This window comes from Akebia trifoliata, chromosome 13 (assembly GCF_017979445.1).
Source record: "Akebia trifoliata isolate Shusen 1 chromosome 13, ASM1797944v1, whole genome shotgun sequence".
NCBI classification, from domain to species: domain Eukaryota; kingdom Viridiplantae; phylum Streptophyta; class Magnoliopsida; order Ranunculales; family Lardizabalaceae; genus Akebia; species Akebia trifoliata.
This window is the reverse complement of record NC_141387.1, coordinates 10,802,108-10,815,250: the sequence shown is the minus strand read 5'-3', so window position 1 is coordinate 10,815,250 and position 13,143 is coordinate 10,802,108. Positions and strand designations below refer to the sequence as shown.

Below are 13,143 nucleotides of genomic sequence, written 5' to 3'. Positions count from 1 at the left end.
GTAACAAGATACCTCCATTGTCTTCTCCACTATGCTCTTTCTAGTTTATCTTATTGCTATTGTTCCTCGCGATGATCGGCTAGACTTTCTATAAAGAGGTTAATGAAGTCAAAGTGAGTCAATCATAATGTTGTCGAATCAATTATATTGTCTCTATTTTAATGTGTTTTGTGAAGACTCTTAAGATTGGGATTATCCAATTTATATCTAGGGTTCTAACTTAATTTGATGATTTATGCTTTGATAAGATCAAATTTAATCATACTCGGTGATAAACTTGAGATATAAATCTAATAATCTCATATTGGTTAAGGATTCACATATATTTTTTTATTCATTTAAAGAATTAATTGATTTACTTGCCGATCCACGAACAAGAGTTTTGTTGTGTGGATTGAAATAGAAATAGAATTGTTCAGATTTTAAGATAGCTTGTAAGGGTGGATTTAATCCTCTAATCTTTACATTGCATTTCAATTATTACTTTAATTTCACTATTTCTTAGTTATAATCTCTCCAAACTCTGCTTCTAATTAGTCACTAAAATCTATATTGGGTTTAAGTCGAAAGAAGTTTCAAATCGATCGTTATCCTTGTGGATCGAACTTTGCTTACCAAAGATTTATTTATTCATTTTATTATTTGTAATTTGGGTCGAAGAAATTAACGTCGCTACCAAGGACAACGGTTTCGATTCAATTTCATTTTAACAATAACTTGATAAAGATTTGTTACAAATCCAAGTTTTGTTGGTCGAAAAACACACATAAGAACACAAATTTTTTTGAAAAATTTCTATTACATTTCTGAATCAATCAGGAACCATTCCACAAAATTTTATTCATTTTTGTCTGAATTTTACCGTGCGACGATAAAATCTTGGGATATGAGTTTCATATTTTTGAGACTCTGTAGACTTGAGGATTGTAATTGAATATTTTATTTTTTGGTTATCTGACTTAGATTAGATTTTTTTGTTATTATCAGGTGGAGAAGTTGATGAAAGGCAACTCGATTGAAGTTTTATTCAATTATTCGACTGGGTTTCCTTGCCAAGAAGACAACAACTTTTCATTTTTTTTACTAGAAATTTTTTTTGTATTAAGAACTTGAAGTTGTAATAACTTTTAATTCGAGAAGGCTCAGCGTGTAATAGTTCTAGGGAAGGACGACATTGGGATGAAACTGTCTCAACCCCTCGGATTTGTACATCAAAATTGGTGTCGGTAGCCCGAGTTGATTCAGATTATTCATCCCTCGTCTAGAACAGGAGGTAATATTCAAACCACCCACATAACTTTCATCGTATTGATTTTGTATGATTGAACTGTACACCTCGATATGCATATAATAAGAAGGGCACCCTTACGAGGATGGTACTATAAGATAAGAATCAGATTTCATCACCGATATCTTGCCATTTTAGGGAATTAAATTCATAACCAAAAGTTTAATTAAAATTGGTTAGACTGGACTTTAGGCCTTACCGAGCTCAATAGGCAAAGCTAATCTAAGTTGCACCAATTGCACTTCTTGATCGAATTCAGTACCTAAGCGAGATCCTGCCCCGTTGTATCTCGTTGTACTAGGGGGATAGACCACATCTATTCTAGATGAGAGATGACTTAAGAGTACCCTTACTCAACATTGTGCGCTACCTCTCAACTAGGGATTAAATTAATTGCTTTCGATTTTAGAGAATTGGGTTGGAGGCTCAGATTATCACTTTGAAACAGTTAAGAGTTATCTAGTATTATCACTTTGAAACAGTTAAGAGTTATCTAGTCATAAGAACCCAGTAATCACATGTGAATTCCTCCATCTTTTGTATGCAAGTCTGTAGTGTATGTTAAATAGGAGATCTCAACAAAACCCGATTGAAGCATTTGATCTAGAGTTCACAAGATCTCATCCACTTCATCAGATTAGAAGAGAATTCAACTTCATACCTATTTTGCAAATCCTAAAAATGGATCAACATCAAATCCCACCTCATCCCATCCAAGAAGATCAGTAGACTCTTAATGAGTTGTTTGCCCTTATTACAACAGATCCCCCTCCTGCATCGTTTTACCAGTCACAAATATGGCACGTACAGTTTGAAATTATGGCAATCACTATCAACATGTTCCCCAAATTTCACAATTTTCGAAAATGAACATCTTACAACCATCTAAATAAATTCCTGACCTTATGTCAGACATTCAGAAATTATCACCTATATAAAGGGAACATCAAGCTTAGGTTGTTTCCTCTCTTTCTCTTAGATCATGTTGCGGCATGGTTAAACTCATTAGTCTCTAACTTTATCACCATGTGGGATGAGTCATCAAGAAAATTCATGGTCAAATTTTTTCCGATGGCAAAAATGGAACAATTCAACAATACCATTAAAAATTTCAAGGGAAGACCCGATGAAGAATTCTTCTAAACTTGAGAAATGTTCAATGATCTTCTTGTCAAATGTCTACATCATGGGATATATAAAGCCCAATTAGTCAATTTATTTTATCGCGGTCTCCTAACAGCCCAACGTATCCTTCTAGAGTTAATGCACCTAGGAAAATTCATGAATCAAACTCCTAATCAGGCTTACGAGTTCCTAATAGAACTGGCTAAAAATGCTCACAATTTGAATACTAACTTAAAATACTTAGATAGAGGAGACTTATGAGCCAAAAAACTTAGCATGGATGAGATTAAATCTGACCCAGATCTCAAGAATGTTATGACAAGCCTAGTTAGCAATATGCAAAATTTGAATAAAAAGTTTGACATTTTTCGTGTCAAAACCAACTTCACGAGGCTACCCCAATTTTGCAAGTTGCAACAGAGACATTTTCATCATGTCTGCTATGTGAAAACTCCAATCATTCCGTCGAGAATTGTCTCACATTGCCAGTAGTAAAAGCCGAACAAGCCAATTCTATCGGAACTTACAACACGTATAAGAAACCTACTTCTAGCGCATGCAGTTGAAAACGCCATCAATCCGTGTGGGCAAATCCATTTTTTGGGTTTAGGAGTCACCACCTAGTTTTACAGTCTAGGAATCAAATCATGACTCTAAATAGATAAACAATACTGATCTAGGAAAAAAGAAATTATGGGTCTGGGGATTATGTTACAGGATTAGAAGGTGTTAGGTACCAATCCCGCTGGGCAAATGTCGGTCTCTACTTTTTTCAAAAATTACATTGCTAAAAATGACTTTAAAAAAATTAATTTACCTGGATGATTACGACGGTCAATTCCCTCAGAATTGGCGGAGAGCGTTACTCGTGTAAGTCTTCCTACTTTTGTCTCTATCGCTAAATCTACTTTCAATTTTCAAGATGAGGTATCATCTTCTTAGATCTAAATATTTTTTGGATGTTCTAGGTGTTTTGAAGGTTTTTGGGTATTTTTTGAGTAAAAAATGGGATTTGGGTGTTAGGTAGAGACATGAGACTTCAGATTTAGAATTTTTCTTAACCTGCGAGTTTAGAATGTGGAGGCTCCTTTTTATAGAGCTTTTTGAGAGTTTTTCAATTTGACTAGGTCTCTTTAAGATAAAGTTAAGTTGTTTAATTAGGATTTTAATCTTATGTATAATGAAGATTTTTAAGTTTTTGGAGACCCCTAATTATATTTTTAATTCTTTGGGACCATATATGGAGGGGTTTTTTATAAATATCATGTGGGCCCCACTTGAATAAGTGGGTTACCACTTAAAATTTGACCCGTGGACTTGATTGATTGATTGATTTTATTTATTCAAAATTTTAATTTAATTTATTAAGATTTCACTTTACATTAATTAATATTTTAATTATTAATTTTAAAATTTTAAATTTTTAGGTTTAAAAATTATCGTTTTACCCTCAAAAAGGACTTTTGGGTTAAGAGGTTATGTTTCGATGTTTTAAAGTCAAGTTTTTGTAAGGAATTCAATAAGCGTATCGATTTTTGTCACTTCTAGGTTTTCAGTATTAAATTATCGTGGACCCTATAAGGGCATTTTCGTAATTTTGTTAAATTTGGTGAAAATTGGTAAAATAGTTTATTTGATTTTAATTTGTTGTTTTATGTGTTTGAAAGGATTTTCCTAAGTGTAATGTGGGCTCTAAGGATGTTTTGATGTTAAGGGTATTTTGGTAATTTGATTATTTTAATGATTTTTTCTCGTAAATCTTCTTTTTGTCTCAAAAAGATGATTTCTATATTTTGGATCATATTTTCCTAACGTAGTGTGGTTTCTAAAGTTTTACGAGTTTGAAATACCTCATCTGAATTTTTAAAACATATCTAATAACAAATAAAAAACATTGGAATATTCATCCATCATCGAGAACCGTCGCAATCGGGTTGACGAGTTGATTAATCAGGTGAGTACAAAAATGGGGTGTCTACAACAGTCAAACGTACCATCCCAATAATAGGTTCCACCCTAATTTTTCTTATCGACAAAATGAACCTATTCAACCAGGAGACCCTCTAGGTTTCTAGAAAAACTATAACCGCCAATCTCATTCCAATGCGAACCTCTCTCTAGTTCCGCAACCATCTTACTCTTCACCTCAGAATTCTGATCAATGGTTGATCATCATCGACCCTATAGCCAACTACTTTCCTCCTGTTGCTCAAACAAACTTTTCATTAGAATCAATGATGACAAAGTTGTTAAAACAACAATAAAAAATCATGCAACAACAAATCGAAACCAATTTCAGATCAACCAAGTTAATACGCAAATAATTAAGAAACTTGAGGTTCAGTTGGGTTAACTAGCTTCATCTTTCAAGGAAAAAAATAAAGGACAATTTCTAAGTCAAACTGTGCCCAACCTATGAGGAATTATCCCAAAGGAGCAGTATGAAATAACAAGTCAGGCAAGTTACTCTAATGACTCTATTCAAGCCATACACACCTTATGATTCGGTAAATTAGTGGACAATAAAGTGGACATGACTAAGAAAGTTCTAACAAAAAGAACAACCTATAGTGTACCTTCTATAAACAAAGAAGACCACTAAAAAAAACACCTCCACCACTCGAAACTCAAATAATCATCCCCAAAACCCCATTCCCGCATAGACTCATGGACAATAAAAAAGGAAAACAATTGGAAGGGGTTCTAAAAGTCTTTAAAAATGTTCAGATCAATATCCCCTTCCTTGACGGAATCAGTCAGATTCTCTCTTACACCAAATTTCTCAAAGATCTTACTATCATGAAAAGAAGAACTCATATGCCAAGAGAAGTTATGATGACAACCCAATCCTTCTGTCTAATTCAGCAAACAATTGTTCCTAAATTCAATGACCTTGGTTGTCCTACAATTTCTATGCACATCGAAGATATAATGATAGAGAAGTGTCTATTAGATCTCGGGACTAGTGTGAATCTTCTTCCTTTTTCTGTCTACAACAACTAAGTTTAGGGGAACTCAAACCTATGAATATCACTTTGAGTCTAGTAGACAGATCAGTGAAGATTCCTAAGGGAATAATAGAGAATGTGATCATCAAAGTGAAAGATTTCTACTTTCCTGCAGACTTTGTGGTTCTTGACACTAAACCTGTCATCAACCCAAACACTCACGTTCCAATCATCCTATGAAGATCAATTTTAGCCACATCTGATGCTGTCATCAGATGTCGAAACGAAACCATGACCCTAGCATTTGGGGACATAAAGTTCAAAATGAATGTCTTTCACAATAAATTCCAATCCACTAACATGGATGATTTAGAAGAAGTCAACATGACTGACACTTTGATCAGCAGCACTTTTAAATAAGTGGAAAACATGGATCCTCTAGAAGAGTATTTTGCCAATTCGACCTTCAGTTTGATATCGAGAAATCCACCTAGGAGGTAAACTCCCTTCCTGAATCCGTTCCGATGATGGATTGACACCAAAAAAATCAAGAGTCTCTCTACACCCTCACCTCCTTCATCAGTTGAAGAGACTCCCAAGCTTAACTTGAAACAATTGCCTAATATGTTGAAATACACATTTCTAGGAAAGGCTGAAATCTTTTTTGCCATCATCTCACCCAATCTAGAAAAGTCACAAGAAATCAATTACTTGACGTTCTACGCGAGTATCGATAAGCTATTGGTTGGTCCATAACTAATATCAAAGGCAGCAGTCTTTCTATGATTATGCATAAAATCCAACTCGAGGAAAATTCTAAACCTTTGAGAGAACTACATAGGAAACTAAATCCAGTTCTACAAGAAGTGGTCCGAGGAGAAGTCCTCAAATTATTAGATGTGAGTATTATATACCCCATCTTTGACAGCAAATGGGTTAGTCCAGTTCAAGTGGTCCCCAAGAAATCTGGTGTGACAAATCATGATAATGAATTTATACCTACTCGTGTCCAAACTGGATTGAGAGTTTGTATCGACTACTGGAAGCTGAGTTCGATGACACGTAAGGTTCATTCCCCTATCCTATTCATCGATCAAATGCTAGAACATCTAGTTGGCCATGCCCATTATTATTTTCTTGACAGATATTCGAAATACAATCAAATCCCAATTGCTCTTGAAATCCAAGAAAAAACTACGTTGACATGTCCATTTGGGACCGTTGCTTATCGGCGCATGCCTTTTGGGCTATGTAATGCTCATGCCACATTTCAATGATGCATGTTGAGCATTTTCTCCGATATGGTCGAACAATTTCTTAAAGTCTTCGTGGATGACTTTTCTGTTTTTGGATCAAGCTTTGACTAATGTTTAAACTACCTGAAACTAGCCTTAGTTAGATGTCGTGAGAAGCACCTCATTCTTAATTGGGAGAAGTGCCATTTCATGATACATTCGAGTTTGTTCTAGGACACATTATTTCTCACAAGGAAATTGAAGTAGATAGGATAAAAGTCGATATTATCGCTAATTTACCTCTACCTAAAACTATGAAGGAAGTTCGCTCTTTCTTAAGGCATGTAAATTTTTTCAAACGGTTTATTAAGGATTTTGGAAAATTTTCAAAACCCATGTGTGATTTGCTAGCCAAAGACATTACTTTCGAGTTCTCCACTGCCTGCTTAATAGCGTTTGACAAGTTAAAAGCTGAGTTGACCTCAACACCTATTATTCAACCACCCAATTGGGACCTTCCATTTGAGGTGATGTGTGATGCATCGGATTATGCAATAGGTGTTATTTTGGGATAACGAGTTGAAAACTCTCTCATGTTATTTAGAACGCAAGCAAGACATTAAATGATGTCCAACTCAACTACTCTACCATTGAGAAGGAACTACTAGTAGAATGAAATTTTGTGCTATGAATACAAAAGAATTCCTTGATAAATTTTATTAGATATCCGACCTTCAAGCGAATAATAAGAAGAGCAATATATTTTTTAATTCTTCATTTTTCTAGTTAGGATAAAATCCTCAATGCTCTATCCTTTGGAGAAGTTACTCTTCCTATTCGATAACTAGGTCTTCCTCTAGAGTATCCTTATCTATATGTCTACCGTTAGTTGACAAAATTTATATGAAGGTCGAGAGATGGAACGCTCATTTATTATCCTTTGTGTGTCAAATTGTCCATGCCTATGTGTTAACCATTAATTAACAAAATTTGCAAGAGGACTGAGTGATGAAAAGCTCATTTATTATCCTTAATTTGCGGGTTTGATTGAATTGATTAAGTTGAATTGAATTGTGGGTCAGAAGTTTGTAAGCGCCACAGTTTTCTCCAAAACCGTGTAGAGAACAAAGACTAACAGCTGGTGGTAGGCTAGACAAAAGCTAAATGTTGATGGATCTTGTGAAGGAAATCCAAGCTTGATGGGTAAGGGATGCATCATCAGAAATAGCAAGAGAGCGTTCCTTAAAGCTACTATCTGGTTTTTCGATATGGGTTCTTACAAATTGACCGAGTGTAAAGCACTTAAGAGGGTCTAAAACTAATAAATTTCTCCGAATTACAGGTCATTATTAAATCTGATTCAATGCTCCTGGTGAAGGATTGATTCGCTTATTCGCCATATCATTGATTCCCGTTGAAGTTCTTGGGGGAAATTCTCCGTGTTTTAGCATGAAGGAATCTTTGTTGCTGATGATCGTAAACTCTTCTATTTTTGCGAATTAAGGGGATATCCCAAGCTTAAGTGCTTAAATGTTTTATGGGAGATCACTTAGTTATGCCATCTTTTATATATGCTTTTGTAAACTGATTCCTTTTATAATATCTTCTTTACTGCTTTAGCAAAAACTAATTTTTTGCAATTAGAACATACATAGAGCACTACATATCTCGTAAAACAACCTCAAGCTCACTGTTTTATGATAGCTTTAACACCAAGAAAAATAAATCTCAATAGCACTTTGTCATTGATAATCATCGCACAATATACAACTCATTGTACAATTAGAGCGCACATCTTAATGTCTTTATGGATGTTGGGAAGACATGCCGATGGGTTGTTAAATATTTCGAGAAACGAAACATAAAACAATAGCAACATATACGTGTTTCACCCAAAGTGGGTTATGACCATGAAGATTCAACCGACTCACTAAAATATATATAGCATATGATGAGGGCATTTCTTACTGTAGGGCCTTTAGATCATCACTTCTGATTTCATTATCCTAACTATTTAACTCTCTGAAACCTCTTGCACCATAAGCTAGAAGAATACACCTAGACCAAATACCTTAGCTAGATTTTCAGGTCCAAATGATCATCTCAATATTAGGTATTTGGTTGCCTAAAAAGAGAACTATTTCAATAGGGTGTGGCGCCATTGAGTTTAAACATACACTCCCAAAACAAGCATAAACATTTGAACCTACACATGATAAAATTCGTACGTAAAAACTATGGATCATTGCATACACAACATTTCATCTACTATAGATCGATCTTGGGTAAATATAATAATAATGAAATATCTGTTATGTCAACCACCAAAATTGGCTTCGTAGTTCACTTACCATCATCACAACCTGAAATGTGACAGAGCAGACTTCCCATCTAGTCCTTTTCCACGGTAGTATTCGAAGAATTCCTTTACCGTGGTTTCTCTATATAAGGGGGGATTTTCTTCTGATAGCAACTCCTTGATGGGGGATACCTTCGTTGGTAGTGGAAGACGGTTGTAGCAAAAGCATGCCACAGAAATTCTTGGGCCTACATGGTTGGCACGTACTTGATGTACAGCACTTTTAAGTCTGTCATTCGACACAAGCTATATTGAGACAACAATACAACAAATAAAATAAGTTAGACATAGTAACAATTTCATGCTAAATCATATGATACTTGTCATTAATATGGACTAAACTTAATATAACAAAGAATTACCTGTAAAAGATCTCCAATGTTAACTACTAGACCTCCATGCATGGGAGGGACATCTACCCATTGATTTTGATGAAGAATTTGGAGACCACCGATGTGATCTTGTAGAAGAATAGTAAGAAAATCATTATCTGAATGCTTGCTAGTGCCCATTGTAAGTTCTGGTTCTGGGCATGCTGGATAGTAGTGACAGAGAATTGCATGCCCCATGGTATATTCCAAGTCCTTAAGGTGGTTTGGGTTGAGATCGAGAGCCTCTGAAAGTAACTCAAACAACGTGATCCTCACCTTCTTAACATGCTTTGAGTACTCGATCAGTATATCTCTACAAATCAAACATTTTCATCGTTATGGAAATTCTGAGAAAATTAATTTTCTCTAGCAATTGTGGATTGATTAGTTTGAATTCATCATAGAATAAATGTCATTATCGATGGGTAATACCTATATTTTCGGTGGCACTAGCTTCAAAAGGATTTTTTCACCAAATTTTAATAGGGTAAATTCCCAAATAATTATCGAAGTTTTCAAAAATACCGAGAGTGTGACATGTGTTGACACACTACCACGTGATGTTGTCAACATTAGCAACATCTCGGAAATACTGAAAACTTTTGTAATTTGCCCATTTTAATATGACAAAATAATTGTAAGCTCTATTGCAATGGCTCACAACAATGTAATGTATAATCCTTATGTCAATGATACTTCTTCGTATTAGAGTCGGCCCCCGACTTACCTTCCGGGGATGATTTGCCTTGCGCGTGTCCACTGCGCACACCACTGAATGGCCAACGCAAAAATAAATAGAATAGTTAAATTCCCAAATAATTACAAAAGTTTTCGATATTTTCAAAATGTTGCTAATGTTGACGAAATCATGATGTAATGTTAACAATTTGATAAAATTTCATCAACATTATGCGGTAGTTGTAGAGTACCAAACTTCCAACTGAGATGGAAAGATATTTGGGGGGGGGGGATTCCCTAGAAAATCTGTACTGGTATCTAGAAGATCTGCATACTTCCTCCCCCATATCAGCCAAATGTTTGATGCTGTGCCTCAAACAGTCAAACTTACCACTAGATAATTTTGACTTGGGGGGGGGGGGGGTTGGAATCTCTAAAAAAATGGATTCCTAGAAAATCTGTACTGATATCTAGAAGATCTGCATACTTCCTCCCCCATATCAGCCAAAAGTTTGATGCTGTGCCAAAAACAGTCAAGCTTACCTCTAGATAATTTTGACTTACTCATTTGATTATGAACTTTCATCTGAATCATTCATTTGTTTTTCGTGCCATAGTTTCTCTATAGGCTTGGTTAAAGTCAATAATCAATAAAGGCAATTCTATTTTATTTTTAAAGCTGAAAACACATAAACATTTTACAATAAATTCACCTTTATGCCCCTTTAATTATAAGACATTGGTTACATAATACTTAAAAAATCAAAGGGGTGTAAAAAGTAATTAATTTCACATAAAAGTTTTTTTTTTTTAACACAGATAGAATAGTTTATCCGAATATGTAAAATATTAAAATTTTCAATGAGTATGTAATTTGACCAAAACATTTATCTGACCCCCTAAAACACCCTTTTTTTTTTCTTTTTTCCTAAATTTAGGGAGACATGTTAAATATGTCTAACTGGGAAATGTCATCATAAATATTTAACAAAAAAAATGTTCAAATACATAGAAATTGATTTATGAAGAATTTTAAAAACCGAAAAAATGAAAATCATATCATTTCTTTGAATCAGGAGTCGAGTTCATGGAGTTCAGCATTGACTTGAACCAATTCTAGAAGCGTTGCCAGGAATCGACTCTATATATGTTGGGAGAATGAATACATAGAAAACTAGAAATTGAACTATTTTATGATAGAAACTTTGAACAGAATTCTGAAAAAGATCGAGGAGCGACATGCATGTAAGCGGTAGTCCCACATCGCCAAGGGCGGAGCCACGATTTTCTTGTAGTGGGGGCAAACTATGGTTAGTTGTATAGTTAAAGAACTTGCAGATGAATGGTTTTAGGGAGAAATTCATAGATTTTTAGTTAGAAATGAAAGAAAAAGCTACGTAGGTCATTTCCAACTAGTATATGAGAAGCCCCGATCAAGAGGCAATGTCATCAACAAAAGTTGAAGAGGAAAAGGGAAGGGGGGGGGGGGGGCATGTAATAAGTTGGGAAGGGGGGGGGGGGCATGTAATAAGTTGAAAATATGGGAGTGTTTCAAAGTTCTATGGGGGCAATTGCCCCTACCAGCTCCGCCCCTGCACATCACCTAAGTGTGATAACCTTGGGCCATATATAAACTTAAGGCAATCCTCACCTTACAACCCGGTTTTGTAAGGATGAGTTAGGCCCATGAGTTATATATAAAACTAGGGCAATCCTCACCTTACAAGTTGATTTTGTGAGAATGAGTTAGGCCCATTGGCATATACTATCCCCACCTAATCCCACGGTCACACGCAATGCCCCCTTGGAAAGTCTTACGCCCAACTGATTGAGTCGAGGGTCAACCGGAGTCTGGAGGGTGGCCCTAAGGAATTCGTTGCTTTGTGGGATTTTGAAAACTTGACCTACCCTTCATGAGGAGCTTATCAAGTATCAAGATTCAAGACTCTATGATACATATTCGAGATTCATTACGTACCTGCATTCCTCCGGCAAATCTTCATCATTGAGAGGGCCAGGGTCCATGGCACAAAATAAGGTGTCTCTCCAATTAGCAGCTGGTGCTTCATAGAGATCAAAGTTGCTATTGTAAATCGCCCTTATTTTATAGTCACGCGAGTAGTACTTCATCTTAACTTCATTGGGTTGCTCATTAAACCTACGTACTCCTTCAATCATCCCATCCAAGATATCTATAGGGATCCCATGGTTCACCACTTGAAAGAAACCCGAAGTCCCCGATGCACGTCCAACTTGATCGATAACCTCTTTACGTCGTTTGACATCATTCTCGATGCCTTCGAAATCTATAATTGGAATCATGAAGTGCCCATCATTCGAAGAAGAGTTCTCTTCGAGCAAATCTCGAGGTTGGATGAAGAATTGTGGGATCTTTGCTACACCAGCATCGACAAGTCCTTTAACACCCGCTTTGGTATCGTCAAAAGCCTTTAATTCTTGTGTTCGATCGTAGGGTGACGAGATATTTTCTGAAACTTCACTGGTGCCGGCGACCACCATTTTTTTTTCTTCTTTTGGGTGGTTTGTTAGATTCTTGGATGTATGGAAGGGGAAAAAGATGGATAGATAACCTTTAATGAATATGGTCCTTGATCCTCGTTTTTTCTTATAAATTAAAGAAAATGACCTATATATAAACTACCCTTGAAATTCAAATTGGGGTTTTTGTATTCAAGTGTAGGAGTTAACTAGAAGAAGACAAGTCGTGGTCCCTTCTAGTAACAGATGAGGATTGTCGGGCGGCTTGACTTGTGCCAAAGCTACCATTTGGAAAAACTGAAAAGGATTTGCTTTTCTTGGACGATACTTTTTCTCTTATTATTATTATTATTATTTTTTGTTATTTTTTAATTTTTTATTATTTTGTCGGCAAGTGCATGTTAGTATATTTTTATTTTATATAAAATTAAAGAATTGCAGATGGCACCCCAACTTTAGCTTCCTAGGCATGTTCAAAAATATAACTTGAAAAAAAAAAAAAAAATTCTGAAGCAGATAGTAATGTAAGTTATTTTATAGACAACAAACACCGTTACTTTGATTGAACACCAAGATATATATGGTAGGGGTGTAACTTAATTCGATTCAAACTGAGAATCGAATCAATTCGTGAATTTTG

At 35.4% G+C, this 13,143-nt stretch overlaps 1 protein-coding gene across 2 annotated transcripts; it reads right to left on the bottom strand.

Annotated features, from left to right (window-relative positions):
- Nucleotides 1–8,364: 8,364 nt before the first annotated feature.
- Nucleotides 8,365–12,639, bottom strand: LOC147387827 (1-aminocyclopropane-1-carboxylate oxidase homolog 1-like). Of its 2 annotated transcripts, XM_086421395.1 has the most exons (4): nt 11,983–12,639; nt 9,318–9,639; nt 8,948–9,201; nt 8,365–8,802 (listed from the first exon to the last, which is right to left on the bottom strand). In XM_086421395.1, exons 1-3 carry the CDS (start codon nt 12,522–12,524, stop codon nt 8,953–8,955), a joined length of 1,113 nt encoding a protein of 370 aa, XP_086277521.1. In that variant the 5' UTR covers nt 12,525–12,639; the 3' UTR covers nt 8,365–8,802; nt 8,948–8,952. The 2 variants fall into 2 exon arrangements, with proteins under 2 accessions (XP_086277521.1, XP_086277520.1); XM_086421394.1 differs by lacking the exon at nt 8,365–8,802 and having other exon boundaries at nt 8,804–9,201.
- Nucleotides 12,640–13,143: the final 504 nt, after the last annotated feature.

Bases quoted from the DNA above. Each gene is read 5' to 3' on its own strand.
- LOC147387827 (XM_086421395.1), bottom strand. From the start codon at position 12,524: ATGGTGGTCGCCGGCACCAGTGAAGTTTCAGAAAATATCTCGTCACCC. The intron at 9,640-11,982 runs GTACGTAATGAA...TTTGATTTGTAG, and splicing joins GATTTGCCGGAGGAATGCAG to AGATATACTGATCGAGTACT. The intron at 9,202-9,317 runs GTAATTCTTTGT...GTCTCAATATAG, and splicing joins ACATTGGAGATCTTTTACAG to CTTGTGTCGAATGACAGACT.